The sequence below is a fragment of the Nelumbo lutea genome, chromosome 1 (genome assembly GCF_056320005.1).
Source record: "Nelumbo lutea isolate HS-2025 chromosome 1, American lotus-T2T, whole genome shotgun sequence".
NCBI classification, from domain to species: domain Eukaryota; kingdom Viridiplantae; phylum Streptophyta; class Magnoliopsida; order Proteales; family Nelumbonaceae; genus Nelumbo; species Nelumbo lutea.
The window spans coordinates 157,496,690-157,519,521 of record NC_142684.1 but is presented as its reverse complement, the minus strand read 5'-3'; the positions used below and the strand labels follow the sequence as shown (position 1 = coordinate 157,519,521).

Genomic DNA, 22,832 nt, shown 5'->3' with positions numbered 1-22,832 from the left:
GGACCCATCATTGGGCTAATGACAGAAGGCCTTTAGAGAGTCCATCATATGGATCTCCCTATCACATGCACTCATATTTGCTGGAGGGAACAAAATTACGCCCTAGTTCTAATTTAGGCCAAACCAGAGTGCCTCCCACTGACTTTTATAAAGTCAGATTTTTGGTGGGCCTTAATCGGCTAGGGTTTCCGTACGCATCCTTTTTCAGGGTTGTGGGGCCCATCAAGTAAGAAGGTGTCATCCAATGACCTTAAGGGACACCATGGCAATGATGTGCATTCAACCATGGTGCGCGCAAGAGCCACTAATGTATTATCATGGGCCAAGTGCTTATGGCCCATGGTCGCAGCACATCCAACATCCAAACACCATATGTAAAGGAAGAATTGATCCAATCAATTAACTGTTGTAAAGCGCAATAAACAGTCCATTTAAAAACATAACATTAACAATTAATGTCTACTAGGTGTATGGGCTGAATCGCAGATAGCAATTCGGCCCATACAGCTTTTCTCACAAGGGTGGGCTTTTACAGTTTTAACCTTTTAAAACTGGGCTTTACAGGTGGGCCGAATTAATCCCTGTAATTGAACATCAGATTTGGAACTGCAAGAGGGAGTAAATTGGACTGAAAACAGTCCCCTTTGAACCCTAGATTCGGTCCAAACAGTTTTGGTCCAATCTAGTCCGAAATTGTCCGAAACTGATTTTCAATTCAAGAGTTAATTCATGAAAGATCTGAAATTAATAATTTTAATTTTAGACAATCACAAATCAAATATGGACTGTTCGCACCACCTGCAAAACAGAGGTTAATCACTAGGGTTGTAGTTTCACAAACTGCAAATTGCAGAAAGCAATTTCTCCATCTGCAACCCGCCTTCTTCTTCCTTCTTCTTCAATCAAGAAAAAAATAACATAAATCCTATTTCTATTAATTAATTACATTCTTGATCAAATCCTATACATTCAGTCTAGAAAATAAAAAAAAATTATTTACAGACCGAATTGAATAAAAAAAGGAAAAAGGGTGCACAGACCATCTACGCCAAATCTGCACTGCGATCACCAGGTTCGAACAGTCCATTAAATCAAAATAAATAAAGAACAGTTCTAAAAAAAATTGGATTTAATAGAGATTAATTTCATATCAATCACCCTTAACAAGAAACAGTCTCTTGAAGTAAAAAAAACAATATGCACAAATCTTGGCAGAACAACTTTTGTCCACTTGCGCAGGTTCAGATCTGATTTTCTTTTGGTTCAAGATTCGAACTTGGCTCTGATACCACTGAAGGAAAGGTAGGATCCATCTAATGGACGCCATGAAGGTTGTAGAATGGGTGGGCGAATTTCAAAAATTTTCTTACCTTCTTCCAACTGGGAATCATATTCCCTAATTTAAGAATACAATATTCAATGATCCTACTTGAACCATAATCGAACCAGATCTGAACCAAAAGGGATGGGAGGAATTATACCAGATCTAGAGATGCAGTATCTCCCAAAGTTGGTGTTCATGCCCAAAGAGGATACAAAGATCCGCTACTGCTGAAGATGACACAGTTGTATGTGGAACGGAACTAGCAGGGTGCATCCTACACACTGAATCATTCGCAAGAATCCACTGAAAATTCTAAACACCAAATCTTTTCAGTGTTTTCTGCAAAACTGATGTCAAGAAACAATTTCTTGATTTCTTTCTTCTTCAAAAATCGAATCTTGTAAGAAAGAATGGCGACGGCTGGAGGAGAATTCTTGGGACGAAGATGGCTGAATTGCTTCTCTTCTCTCTGGAATGTGTATGAGATCTAATCTCAATTTGCATGATGATTTCTTGCACACAACCCTAGGTTCGAAATCCAATTATTTTCTCTTAGAGTTTCTCCTCCTTTCTTCTTAATTAAGAAACCTACTAATTAGGAGTTATCCCAATCCAAATCAGTATTTGGATAGGGGATGATCTTAATCCTATCTGCGGATTAGGTTAATTTACTCTTGATCTTATCAGGAGGTTACCATATTCAAATCTAATTTGAATTTGGTCTCCCATAGTGGATAAGGTTAAAGGCCCAATCCTTTTTGCTAACTTTAATCCCAGATTCGCCCCATAAATGGGTGACCATATCAGCCCAGCTCGAAATGGGCTTTTGGCCCATTAAGTGTTTAGTGCTTAATTAGTTTCCAATATACTGCCCAGTTGGGTTTCTTTGTATGGCATGGGACCCAAGCATTGATCTACACACCAGCCACATGGGTTCGGCCCAACCTTTATTACAAGGCCCAGCCGAATTCACTGAAAAGCTCAGTAAACCTCTGAGCCCATCAAATGGACCCTATGGACCCAACACTTACATTAAGTGGGCCCTGGGCCAAGCCATCTTATAAAAACCCAGGGACCGTGGGCAGGTGCAAGATTAGCCCATCAAATACTATCCTAAATGGTCTTACACTTAACCTCTTAGCCCTTAATGATCAAGCACTACCCGACAATAGAGGACCTCTCCCTCGGCTGCAAGGAACAGTGCCGCACTCTCTACTCACATGGATCCCGGGAATTAAAACCATTTGCAAACATTTTGAAACCGTATAAATATATATATATATATATATTAGTTTTGTAAAACAAAATTCTAACAATTGAAATTAATTGCCGGTAGTTTGGTTTCCATCAGAGAGAGTGCATTCCCGATCATTTCCTTTGTCCGACAAAGAGGCTGATCCTGTCACTATGATCACCCACTCAGATGAATTCTCAGATTGTCCCAACATACCCAGGTTTTGATCCCCGCTAAGGAACTCACTGATTGGCATATCAAAGACAGCCCGATCCGACACCTAGTGAAGTGTCATAATCAAGTCTAGGGGTCAGGTTTAACTTTCCAGATTTGCCCATCTGTCTCCAAGGTACAGAGCAATACTGAAAATCTGGTCCGGTTCAAGGATTCGAGTAATCTCATACTACATGTGCCTTGGGTCTTACCTTGGTGGCCGAGACAGACAATCCCAACACTTGGTGGCACACTAGTATCAGCCTTGGCAGGATAAATCTCCCCAGACTTATCCAATGGCTGTGAACATTTAAAACTAACACGAGCCTCAATAAGTGTCTAGTTTCAGGGTCTTACACAGAATTATACCAAACAACATAAATCAAACATGCACTTTATTTATTTACACTAAATGTCAAAAGTACATCAAATCGGATTGAAGCTAAGGGCATACAAAACTGTCTAACATTTAACACAGTTGTATCGTGGTTTTTTATAGGCACAGCCGCATAATTGTAAAGTGGTTTAGTAATAGGATTCCTTATCATACATATAGACCACCTAGGTTTGATTCCCATGAGCTAAAGGAAAGCAAGAATTAATAGAGGTGCAATTTAATAAAGCAAGCATTAATATGTATCAGCCCAGCCATTTCAGCTGATACATATTCATCTTCATGCCTTGAACCTTGGTACTGGTACTAGAAGCTTTAGAGCTTTTTGTACACCTCTAACCGGGCAAGCCCGTGGGCAGCTCCATTACAGTGATGAGAGACGCGAGAGAAAGAGATAAAGGAAAAAGACCCTATAAGCGCCTTACAATCTGAGAGCACAGTGAAGGCTTTCCAAAGTGGATCCGAACCAGATGTAAAGGAATTAACTATCTGTAAAGCATCCCTCCAAAAATAGAAAGCGGTGGATCAAAGCCACAGAACCACAGGCTCTCCGTGATATGTTAGGTGGGCCTCACGTGCACCCTGCTCTGTCCCCACACCTTAATTCCCTAGGTGTATTACGTAAGAAGAAAAAACATCCCACATGTGTATTTATAGACAAACATGTTATAAGCATGGTTTTCAAAACCGGACCGGACCAGACAGTCGGACCGGAAAATTTGAGAACTGGTCAGTTGACCGGTTCCATTTTATCTCAAAACCGTTATTTCCTCAAAAATCACTGATTTGGGCGGTCAAACTGTTCAATGGTTTGACTGATTTTATTTTTAAAATTTTTTTTATCAAAATGGACCATCCGTTTAGTTCAAACAGTCAGACCGTTTGACCGAGGAACCAGACTAGTGACCAATTCAAAAATCATTTAACCAAAAAAAGGGGGCTTTTGTCATGCATTTATTCGGCTAACTTGATGAACCCAACTCAACCCGAGTAATCCAATTATGAAAATCAGGTTACTCAGGATGGGTTAGGTTTGGGCTATTTGCTTTGAAGCAGTGCTGCTAGACTCAGACCAAGCTGGATGGTTGGACAGTTAGACTTGGGAACTAGCCAACTATCTGGTTTAAAAATTCCAGTTTTCGGGGTTTTTCAAAAACCATTCAACCTACCATTCATGGGCGAACCAATGAAAATCATTCTCATTTTAGCAACCCAGACAATTTTCAACGACCAGGACATTGCTTTGTGTTCGGATCTCTTATCCACAAGAACCCTGCACACAGCTACCCACACATCACACATCACTACTGCCGCACATCGAAAAAATCTCATATTATCATTCATGGGGAGATGTGTACAGTGGGTAGGATTCATGTGAGTAGGAGATCTGGATTGCAATGGAGTCCAAATTTCCTACCCACATAACGTCACAGCCACACATGGGAAACATCTCATTCTCTTAAATGTTATTATGCACGGGAAGATGTTCAAATGCATGGAGATAGTGTTTTGTGGGTAGACTTGGGAAGAGTTCTTGTGGGTCTGAGATCTGGATTCACTGCTAAGTGCGTGAATAAAACTTTTCATCTCTCCTTTGAGAAAACACTTAAAAAAATCCAAACACCATTTAGTTGACGATATGCATCATAAGTTCACAACTTTGACATAATGACCGTCGAAATTTAGAAAAAATAAAACTCAGTCCCAATTGTAAGTAAATATGATTGCATAATAAGGAAAACAACTCTGAAAGTACAATATTGAAACAACTTCTCGAATCCAAGCACATTGAAAATTGATTAGAAATGGGTTACTCGACTAATGGGGAAGGCATTTACAATGAGATGGTCTAGCAATTTTTCTAGGTAGAAGGAAGAAAACCTCAGATTTACATGAACATGAAAAAATAATCCCTGGTGGGGAAAAGGCTGACGAAAAAACGACTTAAAATTCCGTTACAGCATCTACATAGCTTACAAAATATGTTACCACATGGACGAAAACTTCTCAGACTTTCTTTTTACTTCTGCTTGGCCCCCATATCCTGATTGTTTGATCATCACTTGCTGAAGCTAACATTTGGGGTCTTCTCGGGTTCCAGCTTACACAATTTACAGTCATTCTATGGCCTGGCAAAACCTCAATGGGGTTGCAGCTCTTTCGGTTCCAGATGTAAACCTTGAGACAGAAGACCATTGACCTAAGTGCCAATACAACTTGTACATGCATTCCATGCATATGCACACAGAGCATGCATATCTACATGCATAGAAGAATGTGTATTTTTTTCACTCCACTTAGAAGAATGTGTATTGTGCATACCTTCATGTCTTTGGGCCATATGCAAATAGTTATGCATGAATGATAAAAATTATGCATGTAGTTATGCATGAATGACAAAAATTATCACTGAACTAACAAGCAGAATTCCATCAACCCAAATAGGCATATATTAAAATGAGTTGTGAGGATAGATCAAATGCATGATGTTTTCAAATGTGTGCTGTGTGGTGTCAAAGATGTGCTCAGATGCATGAGGTTGTGCCCTTGGTCATAATTATTTCTAATATTAAAAATCATGACATATTCTTGTATCAAAAAGCATTTTAAAGTTGTGATATCAGAGATGAAAAAGAAAAATAGTAAAGAGAAAAATACGAGGCTAGAAACAGAAGAATGATTTGGAAACAAAAAGAACAGGGCAATAGGCCCTATCACATTGTTTACACAATAATTAATAACTAAAGTACATAAATAGCCTAGAGACAATAACATAAATAACATTTTCAACATTCCCCCTCAAAGTGAACCTAGATGCTTTTCCTTTTTATCAGTAACAGTAAAAAACAGTTTATTGCTTTGTAAAACATATGAGATTTTAGATACTATGATTAAGCGCCTTGCACCTAGGAGCGTAAGTGAGCTGAGCCAACTCACAAGTACTCGAGCTTGGCTTGCTAAATACTCAAACTCGGCTTGAAGATTACCAAGTCGAGTCAAGCTTGACTCAATTCAAGTAATTAGTCGAGCCAAGTTCGAGTTTCCTAATACACGGCTCAACTAGCTTGCAAGCCTAATCGAGCTTCTAATAAAATATTATCTTTTAATATATTTTTATTTATAATATAAATAAATATTAATTTTTATAGTGTAAATAAATAAATTTATAATCAAGTTACATAATATATTTTTATTTATAATATTTCATAATATTGATTTATTTATAATTTTTAATATATATTCAAGTTTTCTAATATGTTTTGTATTTATAATATTTTAAATATTATTTTATCCATAATTTTTAATAGCAATTTATTTATAATTGTCTCGAGCCAAGTTGAGTTCAAGCAGCTCGCCAATATCAACTCGAGTCGAGTTCGAGTATGAAACTGAAAACTCAATCGAGCTCTAGTCAAGTTTCAAGCTCTAAGTTTCTGAGTCAAGCTCGAGCTCTAAGTTTCTGAGTCAAGCTCGAGCTCGAGCAACCCAAAACTTGACTCAACTTGGCTCAATTACACCCCTACTTGCACCCCTTTAGGTAGTTAGCATTGGATAACCCCCGTCCATTATGCACTTCATTGGTATGATGCCCTAATACATTCGATTTCTATGCCCCAATTTTTCCAATCCATCAGCTAAGTGGTTAGCTGACTCTGGAATCCACCTTCCTTGTGCTCCTATTCCCAATAACAGTTTTGTGATTTCCCTTATCATGTATCTGTTCCTTATCTATGCAAATTACCCTTGGCCAGCCTTAGGCAATGCAGCGCCGCCCGAACTCTTCCCTAATAGAATCACCTTCCCCTATACTCCCTGATTGAATTGCTTGACTGTGTTCATCCCAATTCCTGAAAGCCCATACTCTTGAGCTCCCTGAGCTGCATCTATTAAAGTTCATCTTGATTCTGTTCACATTGGGTGGGTGCACAGGAGGAAGCCACTATCATTCAATTCCTAAATAGGCTTTTCATAGTAAATTGGTGAATATGAAATAACCTCACCACTATGTTTTTTAATATTTTTTTTCTAATATTGCATCCCTGTTTTTACTTTTATCTTTGAAAATTATTCTCTTTCTTCTCAAATACACCAAAGAATGGCTACACTTGTGCACCTCCACATAATTTTGCCTCTTCTTCTAGAAAGAAAGAAAAAAGAAGAAGGCTTGTAGATGAAATGTATTGAAGGAAAATGGCAGGAGATCAGTAGATGGAATGTATTTTCATGATTTTCCTTACAAAAGAGGCAAACATGAGGAGATATATATAAGTAGGGTTTTCTCCTCAAGATTCTCATAGTTATTAATTTTGTCATGGTAGACATTCCAGCAAGAAATGAAAGTGCATAGAAGACCATCTACAGCACATCAGCACCCATAACAAGAATTGATCTGTTACAAGTTCAAGGGGCTAGAACAGCTAAGGGCAAACCAACAAGGACATGTGTTGTACTAAGAAATGATTTAAATGCTCATAATTTAACGATGGATGTGCTATTGTCTATTGAACAGAACGAAATGGTGAAACAGGATTCATGTAGCCAACACCATATAGTTGAGATCAGGCTTAGATGACGATAATGTAGACCACCTAGTGTTTTAAAAGCGCAAGGCGCAAAAAAAGCACAAGGGCCAATTTGTGCCTGAGGCGCAAGGGAAGGCACGTGCCTTTTTGAAGCAAGGTGCAAAACTACAAAAAAGAAAGCTAAAAAATCAAAAACAAAATGTCAGAAATTTCAGAAAATGCCAAAAAAAATTTAAAAATGCAAAAAATAAAAAATATAAACTTAAATTTTAAAATAAATGTTTTAAAATCCTATTACCTAAAATTAAAATACATAAACATAACATGTAAAGAGTATTCAAATGAAAATTTGAAAATAAAAGTAAACATATAAAGCATCTTCAAGCATGTAAAACCCACAATCTCTTTTTTTCCTCAATTGTATTACTTCAAGTAGCTAAATTGTATTATTCTATTATCAAGATGCATACAAGTCCGCTACAATCTCTTTTTTTCCTCAATTGTATTACTTCTGCTGGCATGTTCATAGCCAGGGCAAAAATTGTATTATTCTATTATCAAGAAACAAAGGGAGAGAAAAAAAGAACTAAATGAACAAAGATCTTTCTAAAGAAGAGCATACCTGTGAATCTTCACTACCACTGGCTATGAACATGCAATTCAAACCACCAAAGCAAGAACGGATCACATACTTCCCTTGTCTGTGGCCCACATACTTCAATGGTTTGTCCCATTTCTCGGCAACACCCCACAAATGGATCTCTTGGCTATTGAGATTGACTATCAGAAATCGGCCATCTCTAGAAACAGAAAGCGATGTGATAGCATTCTCCTCTGAGATAATCTGCTCTGTTTTTGTCCTGAAATTGTATATGCGAATCTCTTTCTCATGAAAGACACTGATCAGATGATCCCCATCAGGTGTCACAGCAAGGTCTGAGACCTTAGGCAATCTCCCCCCTTTCCATGCCTCCAGCTCATTGCCATTGAGGTCCCATGTGTAGATACAATTTTTTGGGTCAGAGCTACCAGAGACCAGCCTCTTTGAATCAGGAAACCAAGCACACGAGGTGACAACAGGGGTCCGCTCGCCAAATGTGTGCTTGCAGTTTCCTGTCTCCACATCCCATAGTTTGAGGACTTCGTGGTTTCCACATGTCAGTAGCATTGTATCATCAGGGCTCCATGCCACAAAAGAAACAGGATTTTGGTGGTTGCACAGTCTGTGTTTCAATGACACAAAACCTTCTTCTGATACCTGAAAAAAAAAAGTCCCAAAACTGGAATCTGAAACTAAAGGCCTTAAAACCACTCCAATCCCTTGTTTAGCAACTGAGAGAAATAAAGGCATGCCTTCAGAAGTTTTATCATAAAGTAAAGAGGTAAACTCCATTTCCCAAATATTGGTCAGAATCCAATATACCATTGGATGATAAGAAGAAGAGTTTTATATATGCATGCATGTGCAAGCACACACCCAAAGCCCTAACTTGCAAGGCAGTCAAGATCATACTGGTAATCTTTTCTTCAGAAGCTATGGTTTTTCCATACTGTTTTAACTAATTATAAGTTAAAAGTATTTATATGAGGTTCCAAAACAAATATCCTAGTAACAGATGGCACTATTTGCTTTACGAGGAAAATTTGTGTTACCTGCCTATGTAGATGTTGTCACTTTGGTTGAACACCCCAATTTCTTTTGTTTTTCGACCTCACTAAGCTGTGGAGCCACTTGAGAGCAAGTCCAGACCTCTCAAAATATCTGCTAAAACTTGCCTATTTGCTTTTTATGCAACTTTTAAAAACTAAATCAAAAGGAATCTGCAATCTTATTTCCCTTCTTCTGTCCCCCGTTCCTCTTTACCATATAGGCATATCTCATGTACATCCTTCCTGTTTCCTTTTGCAATAAAAGTTATCCTTTCTCAAAAAATAAATAAACAAATAAAAATAAAACCAGCAGTTTCTAGACATTTTCTCCCTTGCAACAATCTTTACTGTCCCTTAAAACAATCTTTAACATTATCACTGTCCAACTTCCCACTCTTGTTTTGTGCATTATAATAATGTAGACAGTACGAAGCCTGAGCACAGAGAACAAGATACTGCCACATCAGTCTTTACTGTCCCGTCCTGTTTAACATTATCACTGTCCCTTAGAACAATCTTTATCATTATCAGTGTCCAACTTCCCACTCTTGTTTTGTGCATTATCATAATGTAGACAGTACAAAGTCTGAGCACAGAGAACAAGATACTGCCACATCAGTCAAACATTGTCTGCCATGCCAGAGCACAGATCACCCCAGCTGTCAAGATCAAAGGGTACCACCAGTGAAACCAATCTTAAAAAGAGCACTACCACTGAAGAGGAAGTAGAATTCTTAAAATGGAAGACTAGGGCTTACGATCATTATTCTATTTCATACTTTTCAATTTTTTTCTTTCTTATATGGCAATTAAATGCTGTTTTTCTTTTATATAGTTTATGGGGATTATTGTTATTGAGCCATGGCCCTCCCTATTTTAGGTTTTTATAGGTCTTTCTACTGTCATCTTATTTGGGGCACTTTTGTAATTTTTACATATTTCCAGCAATTATATAAGAGATTTGGGGTGGGGGAAGACTATTCCTTGCTTATTTTTCCTGATTTTTTTCTGTTTTGTATTGCTGAAAACATTTTTGTTCAATCAACAAAGCCAAGTCTCCACAGCCTTCATTTGACCCAAGTTCTGCACTTAAAATCTAATTACGTCCCCTTCTTTTTTTTTTATTGGAAACAGTAACTTTCATTAAGGATATCAAATAAACATCTTGCACTGTTAACCACTCAGACAAAGGGATGGCACCAATCAAATGTAAAAAATGTAAAATTGTTGATACCCTTTGACAGAGGGTGGGAGATGTTTTTGGGAAGGTCAGCTGCAACCTGGAGCTGGTAAAATATTTTGTAAAGAGCTGGAACCTTAGTGGTCTAATCAAGGAAGGAAAGGTCATTTGGAGGATTGCTCTTTTTGTTGTTTTATGGACTTTATGGACAAAGGAATAAAGCCTGCCAAAAGGTTGTGTTGTATACTCCCTCCGTACAGAGCCAGTGTACCAGGGAGGACTAGGGTATTCACATGTTCACACGTATCCAGAGAGTTTAAACCCCCACCACTAAAACAATGGATTCCTAGTGAATAAGAAGAGCACCTAACTGTGGGATCAAGTTAGATGTTCAATACACTCAAAATTCCTCAATTTCAGTACTATCTATTATAAATAAAATAAAATAAAAGGCAAAAAAAACAGAGAAATTTTCAAGTAATAGAGAGATCCACTACTATTGAATGATGTGGAAGTCAAATCTCCACTGAATTGAAATTGGGGATTCCAATCTCTAGCCCATATTCTCTAAATTTTCAAGTGAATCTACTCTTAACAACAGCATATTATTCTTTGTTATTTACCAAAACACACACACAGACACATTATCTGAAGAGAAAACCTCTCTACAGTATGGGAAGAAAGGAACAAGAGAATCTTTCATGATTAAAGCTTAACCATGGAAGCAGTTTTGGAAACAATCTTGGCTAGGGTGGCACATTTGGCAAAAACTTTATTTATTTCTAATCATGTATCCTATGATGATATTGCTAGGAATTGGCAAATCATTGCTAACCGATCTGCAGCTAGATCAAGGGTCGTATCATCTTTGAAGCCACCTGCAGTACCATTTATTAAAATGAATTTTGACAGCTGCAGCCCAGGGAACCCAGGGAAGTCAGGCATTGGAAGTGTTTTTAGACACTCAGATGAGACTGTAATGGATCCTTACTCAGGGTCTATTGGTTATGGAGATTCGAACAAGGCAAAATTGATGGTAATATTACATGGACCAAGGCAAGGCAGAAAACCTAGCTACAGAAATACAATGGTGGAAGGGGACTCCAAGGTAGCTGTGGGATGGTTAAGGAACAATACTCAAGGAACATGGGCATCTAAGATACTCATCAAAAACATGGACATCTACAGAAATACTATAGATACTTGCCAAGGGGTCAGATTTTTGGCTAAAGATTCATTCCAATGGGTTCTTAGAAGTGTAAATAGCATGGCTGATAGCCGCAAAAATCAAATTATTTATGTTTTCTTTTCTTCTGATAGGAAAATTCCTTCCAAAAAATGTTGATTAATAGAGGAGTTAAAATTGATGGCAAATGTGCCTTCTATGGGCCGAGGACAAAAGTAACATTTTTAGAGATTGTGCTTATATAAAACAGATTCCGATGATGGTAGACCAAACTATCCCTAGCCCGGTGGATAGAAATGGGTCAATGGTTGATAGGTGGAATCTGCTTTGTAAGGAGGGTATTAAACAAAGTGGTGAAGATCTCTTGGACAAAGTGCCCTTTCATGCTTTGTCATATCTGGAAAAATAGAAATAGTTCCCAGAGGAACCTGAATTCTTTGTCTGCTTTGGCATATTTGGATAGGAAGAATGAGGGTTGTGTATGGAATCCCCAATTCCAAAGGAACCTGAATGACTGGGAGGTGAATTCTTTAATTAGTCTGTTACAGACACCGTACAATGTTAGGATTCATGGAGCACAGGAAGACATAAGGAAGTGGATCTTTGAGAATTCAGGTGATTTTTCAGTTAAATCTTTTTACAACAATCTGACAAGGGAGGAAGACTCTAATTTCCCAAGTAATATGATCTGGATCAGGAATGTACCATCTAAATTGGCTTTCTTTGTCTGGTTTGCAGTCCTGGATAAAATCCTTAGAACAGAAAACTTGGTTAGAAGAGGTATACAGGTGCTGGATGAGAGGTGTGTTTTGTGCAATAAAAGTGTGGAAACCACAAGTCATCTACTGACTCATTGTGAGTTTGTCTACTGGATTGGGGAAAAATGTTGGAAATTTGTGGGGTAAATTGTGCTTTCAAGCTGATGTAAAAAGTCTCATGAATGCTTGATGGCTAAAGCAGTTAAGGCTGGCAGAGTAGCTTGGAACATCACACCAGCAGCAGTTTTTTGGGCAGTTTGGTGAGAAAGAAATAACAGAATTTTCAAAGGGAGACATAATTCAAGAGAGGAGGTTTTCAAAAAAGTTCAGGCATGTTGTTTTCATGGTTTGCAAATCACTCTGTTCAAATTCAAACGTACAAGTTCTTTTTTAATAGGGATTTTCTTTTGGTCAAAATCATGTAAATGTCTTGCTGGTTAGGTTTATTGTAATTGGGCCTGTTGGGTTTTCTCTAGTATAGATTCTCTTTGTACAGGAGTTCTAGACCAGTTGTATATCTTGGATTATTTTGTTCCATCTTAATACAATATATTACCTTTTTCAAAAAAGAAAATAGTTCCCATTCCAATGGTGGTAGAGAGAGCAAGGAATTCAATGATGGAAATCTCTATGGCCAACATTTATCATAGCTGTCAAGGCAATATCAACGATATAGGCAAAATATCCCAATTTTAGTAGTTGGTGATATGAAATTTTCCAGGAATCTTTTTTCCAAATATCTCCAATATTTTGCCGATATATCAGCGATATTGGTGATATTTCAGATTTTGTTGATAGATTTTATATTTAAGGTTTAAAATCAGAGAATATTATTAAAGAACATTTTGATACTTCATTAAAATCATTATAATTTTTTAAAATAAATTGGTGATATTCCAGATTTCATTGATAATCTTTATATTTAAGGTTTAAAGTTTTAGAATGTTATTAAAAACTTTTTGATACTCCGCTAAAATCATTATAATTTTTTAAAAATATTTTCATAAAAGAACCATGGGGAGTTGGTGATTGGATAATTGATCAAAAAAAAAAGTTGGCGATTGGATAATTGACTTACTAGTTTGATATTATTAACTTACTAAGTCACTAAAATTGAAAAGAAAAAGTAAAATGCATATAACTACAAAAGAATATTCTCAAACTAATCAAAACATATAGTAACAGATAAAAGTCAGAATGGCAAGTAATTGACATATTTAATAAAGAGAAGATAGCTAAGAGACTAAAAGTGAGACAAAGAAAGATACCTATTAAAGCATCTCAATTGTCTCCTATTTGATTTAAACAGTTTCTTGTCATGGTTATTTTGAGCCTTAACGTGCAACTAAATTTATCCTAATAATTCCTTGAAGGTTTATTAACTAATTCCATGTTTCTAGAAATATTTCCTAATTTTTTTAATTTCCAAAATATCTTAGCAAAACTAGCAAAATATCTCTGAAATTTCTCCACCTCTACATGGAAAAGTGTGCATCGATATAGAAATGGTGAACCAGGGCAACAAGGTTCCTGTGGATGGTCACCTCGCTTAATTGCTACATATTTTGTACATGCCACTATGAAACACTCTTATTTTCTTTGTTTTTAATATTATAATAATTAAATAGATGTTATTAAACTAAAATATTCATTATGTGGGTTTTATATACTAGTTTCTTTTTATTATATTCTCATTTGCCAGGGTTCAATCAACACGCATGTTGGTGTATGTTGTCTTGAACCCTAGACTTATAAACCTAAACCAATAAGCAAGGAAAAAACTTAAAATTCTGTCCAATTAACACATTCTTTATTTTTATCATCATCATAATCGTCCTTCCACCACTCTTTTTCCTTTTCCTAGACAAAGATAGGGGCTCAACCCCTATATTTTCCGGGTTTTCTTTTCCTCTTTTTCTTCCCATAAATATGTTGATTTTCTAGATTTTAATATGAAGCATATGCTTTTTTATGAAATTTGTAAATAATTATCAATGAAGGATGGTTTCTGGTTTCTATGGAACTTAAGGAATTACCCTAGAATTCATGGTTTCTATGTAAAAATTTCATCACCTAGGATTCGTGGTTTATATTTAAAAATTTTTATCACCTAGAAATTTATAAAACCCTAAGCATATACTTTTTGTTCCAGAAAGGTTTATTTCTGGAGATCTTTGCATACCTTACTTGCCCTTTGGAAAACAGCTAGCCGATGTCTTTAATAAAGGGCTGTCAAAGACATTCATGAATTATTAGGCAAGTTGAGCATTGAGAGGGAGTGTTGTGAGACATAATGTATTAGTGGGCCGAAAAGCTTGTCTTACTTTTGTAGTGGGCCTTGGCCTTGTATCTTTGTATCTCTTTTATTTTCTCAGCCCACCTAGTAAGGGACTTTTATGTAATTTCTTCCTCCTTTAAATTCTAATATACATATCATATCATTCTGGGCTGGACAAAAAACAATCTACCGCCCTTTTCTCAAACACCTTCAATTGTTCTATTCTTTCTCCTTCCTTCTTACTCAAAATACTTCTCCTTTGACCAACATTGGCATCATATGCATTATATATTTATTCTCAGCCTATGATCTTTATGGATCATAGTGGCATAAAATGGGGGTGGAAACAGCTTAAGACTTGACCAAAAAAAATTCTCTCTACAGAGTGGGTGGGGATTTCACATATATTAGACAAAAAATCTATAGTTGTTGAACTATTTTTTCGGTGTGTCTTCTCTTATATATCACTACTTACTTTTAGGTGCATTTGATTGAGGGAAAGGTCTTCTATCAAGTCAAACAGTCTTATGTTTTAAGAAAGGAAAGCAAGGAGACAATGCTAGTTTGAAGATGACAGTTTGCTAATTAGTAAAGGCTGTGATTGATGATATAGTAGATCTATGCTAAAACTACCAACCTATTTACCTGCCACACAAACATATAGACAAGCTGAGAAGAATGTAAGCATTCCATAAGTACTACTCTAAGATACCAGGTTTATGTCATACCTTCCATATTATGGCTGTGCAGTCACTCGAAGATGATGCTAAGTATTCCCCGTTATTTGAAAATTGTACAAACCAAACCTCATTCTCATGGTGATTTAAGATCTGCTACAGTGAGAAATATCAAAATAAATTCCACTTATATTTCCAATCATAAGATAGGAAAATAAATGGAAAATGTGACTAGCTCAATGGAAATGATAAAATTCAGACTGCAATCGCTAACCACTATAAAATTTTATATTTTAATTTCATGATTTAAACAGCACAACTTAAGTGTATACAATTTAAGATCCTTGGGGTTTGTTTAACACTTCTACATCCTCAACATCCAAAGTGTTATTAGTATTTTATTAATAACAGAAACTATGGGAGAGAGTGATCAAGTAAAAATTACAACATGAAGCAAGTATTATATTAGAAAAACCAATTTGGTTTTATGTTAAGAAGATCAACCATGGAAACTATCTTTTTATTGTGACAATAGGTAGAAAAGCTTCAAGGAATGCCAATAGGAACGTGGACCTGATTAAGGACATGACAAATGGTCCAAGAACCAATGTGAGAGCCAGTGATTTAAAAGGCACGCCTAGGCCCTAAGCACGGCACTTTCAAAAGGCGTGTGCCTAGTGCGCCGTACGCTTCAGCCCAGGCATGCACTTATTTTGCGCTTTTTGTTCTTTTTAGAACATAGCAGTTGGACCAGGGAAACCGGACCCCTAGCCCCTCGAGGCAATTCATTCATCCTAATAAAATATCTTCTTAAAAGGCAATTAAAATTATAAAATCGTTTATTTTGTGTAAGGATTAAGAATTTAAAATCCTAACATGGACTTCTTTTGGCTTGCCTCAAGGGGCTTGGTACAAGCACAGCTCATAGAATTAGCAATGCAAGATGTGTTGCATCACATTAGTTATTTGATGTAATGCAATTGAGGAATGAATTGCCTTGAGGAAACATCTTGCATTCCTATGTGATATAGGGGGCACCTTATTTTATATATGCTGAATAAAATAAGAAAGGCATTTTAGGAAGAAGAAATGTGTTGATTAGACAAAATTTTAAGTTCTTCCTTACTTATTGGTTCAGGTGTTGAAGTCTTTGGGGGTTAAATACAGCATTTAGCAATGTTTGTATTGATTAAACCCTAAAATCAACAGCAGAAACATCTTCATATAATTTTAAGGTTTTCACCAGTGGACCACTCTAATGACGATGGCTTCAATTAGTGCCTCTCTACTTCTTTTTCTGCAAATGTTCTCTGGTTTCCCATATTGTCCAACAAACTGCCCTCATAAATCCATAAAAGTCTTCCCCTCTTCTTATGCCAACTAACAAAGGTAGGGCCAAACAAGCTTTGTACATTTGGAGGGGGTTCCACCTTAACCCAAACAAGGATAGGAGTTATTATTGAATCCATATTCTATCACTTCCAATATTTCTCTAGGTCCTATTAAAAAAAAAGGAGCCTAAAAATGTCATCCTCCTACAAACAAGAGTCTAAAGATATCACAGCATTTTTACAGCCAATAGCCTTCGCTGTTCCCCTTAATTGATACATTAACTTCTACAATTCCTGATCAGAGCTATCACCTTCTATTCAAAATATGGATGGCTACAGGGTAAGATCAAGGTTTAAAACGTCGATGTCGGTGGAAATATCGGTCATCCAAATATAAGAAACATGTCGGAAATATCGTATGGAAATATTGTAAAAATTATAGACATGGTGGAAACATTTTAAAATATGCAACATATAGAAAGATATTTTATGAAATGATAAAAGAAGCATAGGAACACATTTTTAAATTATTATCTTGTTGCAAAGCAATAAACAAAGCTAAGAAACTAAGGTTATAGACAAAAGAATACGCTCTGAAGTTGCCCTGTAAACTTTAAGATTCAGAGCTTCATGATAAAATGAGTTGAAGCAAAATTTTAACTCAGAAAATGTAAATGATTGTAATAGATCAACCAAATAATCTATTACACAAACAAAAAACTAATATTTAACTTCATATTTGAAATGAATATTGAACTAGCTCAAAGTGGTAATCATGTAAGTTAGGCGGACAATAAAATTGTTATTTAACATATTTACAATATTGTACCAACTTAAGTTATAATACTATCTCTTGGACTCCACATAGTATTGGTAGTATTCACTGGGAAATATGTTGATTCCAGTAAAGTTTCATGTCGCTACCCATGGAAGTGGAAATGGAAATATGTTGTGGAAACTATTTGTTGTACTCCACATAGTGTTGGTAGTGTTCATTGGGGAAATGTCAATTCCGGTAAAATTTTGTGTCGCTACCCATGGAAATGGAAATATTCCATGGATGTATTAGGGAAATTAGGGACATTTTAAACCATGGGTAAGATCCATGAATAGGCAACAAGCCTATGCCCAAAGTTTTCATGCTTGCAGTTTCCAACTAAATCATGTCAATGAAATGCCTTTGTTATTTTATTCAGCATATATAAATAATGTTCATTAACAAACCTATTTTGGATATTGTCATTAATATATAAATTGGTAATGTATAGTTGGTTTTTATGTTCCATTGTTGTTGGGCTGTCTTGTTGCAAGATGTTGTTTTCAGTTTTCTTTCAAATGGTGCTTTCTGGTCACCTGCTATATGCAATCTCTTTTTTATTAATGAAAATTACCTTTATTAGCAACAGGAAAACATTTGACAGGCACCACACATCCAGCACAACTACCCATGGTATCAGATTGGTAGAACACAGCCACATTGTGTTAATAAAATCACATTATAGAGCACAATTATTAGGGCAAAAAATTCTAGAAGATATTGTACCAAAAAAACTAGAAGATACAACATATGTAATATAGACCAAGGTTCAAAATATCGATACGCCCGATATGCCGAACCAATACTATTTTTTTTACTTTTTTATTTTTTTCTGAAACCAGTTCAGGGGGGCCGGTTTAGGGCTCCTCCACTCCCTGAACCGGTCAGACCCCCGATACACCCACTATAGGGGCGTATCGGGGGGTCCCGGAACGTCGGAACGATACGTATCGGCCGATACGGGCCGATACGGGTCGACACTTTGAACCTTGATATAGACATACTAGTACATATGGAGATTTAGAGATAAAAAGAAAATTTGTAAACGACCATAAGGTAGGTCAAATATAATTATATTATATAAAATTATATAATTCATATTTTATAGACTAATATCAAATAATGTCTAGAAGGAGCAAACTGGTTTCACAGTTTCTAATATCTACTAACTAATATCATCCTAAAGATAATTCTAAAAATATTCTTCTAACATCTTTATTTACTTCTCAACAAAGTGCCATAGACATAGAACTCTCTCTTCTTTGAGTAGAAAAAGAAAAAACAATAATCTGATTTCATAACAGTGAAAAAGAAGAAAGAAAGAGAGTTCTTAGTGAGAAGAGAAGAAGAGATGGGGTGTGAAGCCAACAATGATCTGGTCACCCCACTCATTATCTTATATACTCATAAAAACAAGGTTGGCTACAAAGACTAATATGCCCTTAATAGGGCGGCTATTGCTAATAACATAAAAAACAGTCCCAAAAAGACAGCATAAACTAATGGGCCTTGAGCCCAATAACACTAACTAATGATTATAAACAAGAAAAACATAAGAAACCGCTGAATCTCAACACTTTGATAGAAAAGTAGATGACATTATTAAGCAGGAAGTTTAAGCAATTAAGCCAATGCCACCAGTGTAAGCTTGTCTTACACTGGACAACTGCCAATCCCAAACCCAAATAAAGGGGGGTCATGTCAGGTTGGCGGCCAGCACTTAAAACTTTTGACAAACTCTAATGATGATGAAGTTTAAGCAAGGAGATATTGAAGAAAATAGGTCAAGCAAGGAGATATTGATGAAATAGCAGAAGTCCTTGGAGAGCTCAAAGATATAGTGCTAATGGAACTGCCAGAGAGGCTTCCACCCAGAAGAATCATGGAGCAAGGGGGTAAGCCATTGGCAGTGATGCTTTACATGATGGCACCACCAGAACTAAAAGCGTTAAGGAGGCAGTTGAGAGAGTTGCTGGGTACCAGATTTAGTAAGCCAACAATGACCTCATGTTCACCAGTGCAGTTTTAAAAGAAGTGTTAACTTTTAAAAGGTAAGAAATGAAAGTGTTGCATTCAAACCATATCTTAATACCTTCTCAAAAAGATGCCTACTATACTATCCCATTCCTCCACTATCCACAATTTATTGTTCTGGATAGTTTCATGAATCAGCCGACGTTTGCCAACCAGTCAGTAGTGATTAATCTCCAAACTTATGGACCTTTTATTCCTCTTGTTTCTCTTTTTTTTTCAGGCTTTTAAGCTAAGGATTGGAAGATAGATGTTTTATGATAGCCTTTTGTTTTGAAGGTATGATTGGTTTTTCCATCTGTGAATAATTTAGGCTATTCCTTAACATGTAATTAGAAATTTACCAATAATTTGATGGATATTGAGGTCTTGACAAAGAAATTGTCATAGAGGTGTTAACAATGGTAGTTCATTTTCATGTGGGTAAAGTAATATTGATATCTTTTAGAAGGAACCTCATCATGGATATGGTTTGTTCTTACTTCTTAAGGTTGAAAGTTTCTACCCAAAAAAAAAGGATGGAAGTTAGTCAAGTCAATCTGTCAATTGTTTAATGTACTAGACTATCTCTTTTTTGTTAAAACACCTAATAAATATGTATTTAAAACCTAAAAACAAATTTAGGGAAGAAAATATAGTTTTGATTTTAAGCAGCTGTGAGTAGGAAATTCTAACCAAGGAGGAAAGTTTCTACCCTAGATGTAGCCAATCTAAGAAAGCCAAAGTCAAACTATAACATACAGAGAAGATAACATTCACATATGACACAATAGGAAAATTTTTTATTGCTACGATAAAATAAAAAATATATATATATGCATACTTCAGTCTCAAATCTCAAAGTTATTTCCAAGTGTTACTCTTGCATGTAAATGAAATAACAGGAAAGTATTGCATCATAAGCTCCTGCTTAACATTAGTGGATCTGAAAGGAAATGTTTATACATCTGAAAGGATATACATCTTGTATATCATTCCCTTCTAATAAAAGTATCCTTTTCTCAAAAAAAGGAAATGTTTATAACTTTATATCTAGCAATTTCCAACAGGTATACATTTCTAATGACCTTCAATAAACACAAAAGAAAATAAGGTTCAATTTGGAAAGAGTACAAGTACAAATATGTACAGTACGAATACATACAAAATACAAGGTTTTGCACCCTACATATTTGTATTTATACTCCTTCCAAACTGAGCCTAAATAAAATACAAGCATAAATGCATACACACGAGAGAGAGAGAGAGAGATCAAGTTCAAAAGATATATATTTTCAGTAACATACACAAACAAAGTGCAGAAAAAAACAACTGCAAGAAAATCAAAACTACCTGAACAGTCTCAGTAGGAATCTGATCACGACCGCAGCAATGGTCCTCGTATAATGAAATTCTATCAGATGAGTTATGATAGATACAAGAATCCCTCTGAGTGATAAGTGCCATCTCGATTAGATGTTCCAACCTTCTGTCAGGCACTGCAATTGGCGGAGTAAGCAAATTTTCCAACTCTAACAACAATCTCCGTCGCAAATCCCTAATAAAACTTTCATCTATCTTACCCAACCCTATCTCCTCTGGAGAAATGATACTAGATACAAGCTTTCTAACTTTCTCTGCGTCTATCCCTGTTTTAGAAATGTGTTTCCGAACAACTGCCAATGCAGAAAATTCATCTCCTCGGCTCAAAGACTCCAAAATACACTGCCGAAGGATGAGAAACGAAGCCGAAGCTTGACTTTCCGCAATCAAATTCTCAATTGTACAAATACTATTGATACAGTCATCCCAATTAGCATTAAGGATTTGAGACTCGAGTAACGTGAATTCCGAAGATTTGTACGAAATACCAGATTCTGATTCCAAAAGCGAAGCAGACTTTTTGTAGCCTAAGGAGTAAAGACACTGAACAATAACTCTTACAAATTCATGTCTCTTTATTAGGCCCATTGGACCGAGAAGCTCCGGTGATTTCTCCATGGGCACGGAATCGTGGAGAGTTTTACAACGTCTGAGTTACCGTTCTTCCTCCTTGGGCTCAGCATCTCCCATGCCTTCCACTGACAATGGCCATTGGTTGTTACACTTGATAAATAACAAAATTAAAACAACGAACCAGAGTTACAGAAGAAGATCCAAAAAGTCAAACACCCAGATTCAGTAAAGTGTTTCGAAATTCGGATATGAAAAGTGGAGGAGGAGCTCACAAATTCAAAACCCCAAAAGCAATGGATGCAAACTAGAGCAACGCATAAGACAGAAAGGTGATGCCTAAAAACCCCAAAGCCCAAAAACCCAACTTTTCAGAGGATGAGACTGCTGAGCAGGACTCAGAAGAAGCAAACAGGGACCTTGGAAGAGACGAGAGCCCAGCAATCCAAAATAAGAAAACGCAAAATTACAAAATAAATGGATAAGATGTAATAGACAAGTTGCAGAGTGCTCCCAGAAACTTAAATGTGAAAGGAATATTGATTGCATGAGAGAAGAAATAAGACAGATTAGATACAATCATACAAGGAAAACTACAGAATGAAGGGAATGATCAAAAATGAGAAAATTTTCGAAGCAAAATAGATTTAGAAAAAAAAAAAGATCAACCATATATAGAAATCTATCGAGATAATATATTAGTATCTGCTGTGAAGGTATAGCTAGAGCCTAAGATGGAAAACCCAGGGTCAGTGCGATTCCAGAAGCAGTCGTTTCCTTCTTTTTTTTTTGTATTTTTTCTTCTTTTGAAAAATAAAACAATAATAATAATTAAGGTTGCGTTCGGATTCGTTCTTCCGAACCCCAAATGTACAAAACCCTAATTTCAAACTTTCTGCTTCGGGGCTTAAAAGTCTTTGGGCTCCATATCATCTGTAACTATATACTTAAAGCTTTAAAGCTTTAGGTTAGTGTACCGTCATATTGTGAAAGGAAAAACACATTTGGTTAGAATATTATATGATGAGAGATGAACATGTGGTATGTTGGTTGTTTGCCATGCTTGATATAAATTTGCGACATGTGTCTTTTTATTTCCCTCCTTTTTTTTCATTTTCCCTCTCTTCCCTCTTTCTTATATCTTCTCCTTATGTGCCTCTTCTCGACACAGTTTGATTTCTTTGAAGTTTATGGTCAATTAAAAGAGATGAAGTTGTCACCCAAATTTAAAGAAAATGGACTCTCGTTTTAACCATAGAAAATTGATTTTGTTTTTGAAATCATGGCTTTCAAAATCAGACTAG

At 36.2% G+C, this 22,832-nt stretch overlaps 1 protein-coding gene across 2 annotated transcripts; it reads right to left on the bottom strand.

Annotated features, from left to right (window-relative positions):
- Window positions 1-4,873: 4,873 nt before the first annotated feature.
- LOC148878614 (transducin family protein / WD-40 repeat family protein) lies at window positions 4,874-22,518 on the bottom strand. Of its 2 annotated transcripts, none has more exons than XM_088957409.1 (4): window positions 20,929-22,518; window positions 15,469-15,570; window positions 8,311-8,946; window positions 4,874-5,343 (listed from the first exon to the last, which is right to left on the bottom strand). In XM_088957409.1, the coding sequence occupies exons 1-4, from the start codon at window positions 21,574-21,576 to the stop codon at window positions 5,173-5,175; spliced, it is 1,557 nt and encodes a 518-aa protein (XP_088813535.1). In that variant the 5' UTR covers window positions 21,577-22,518; the 3' UTR covers window positions 4,874-5,172. The 2 variants fall into 2 exon arrangements, with proteins under 2 accessions (XP_088813535.1, XP_088813526.1); XM_088957400.1 differs by having other exon boundaries at window positions 15,469-15,573; window positions 20,929-22,516.
- Between the last annotated feature and the right edge of the window lie 314 nt (window positions 22,519-22,832).

Bases quoted from the DNA above. Each gene is read 5' to 3' on its own strand.
- LOC148878614 (XM_088957400.1), bottom strand. From the start codon at position 21,576: ATGGAGAAATCACCGGAGCTTCTCGGTCCAATGGGCCTAATAAAGAGA. The intron at 15,574-20,928 runs GTAGTTTTGATT...TTCTCACTGTAG, and splicing joins TTCCTACTGAGACTGTTCAG to CAGATCTTAAATCACCATGA. The intron at 5,344-8,310 runs GTATGCTCTTCT...TTCTGTCTCAAG, and splicing joins GTGGTAGTGAAGATTCACAG to GTTTACATCTGGAACCGAAA.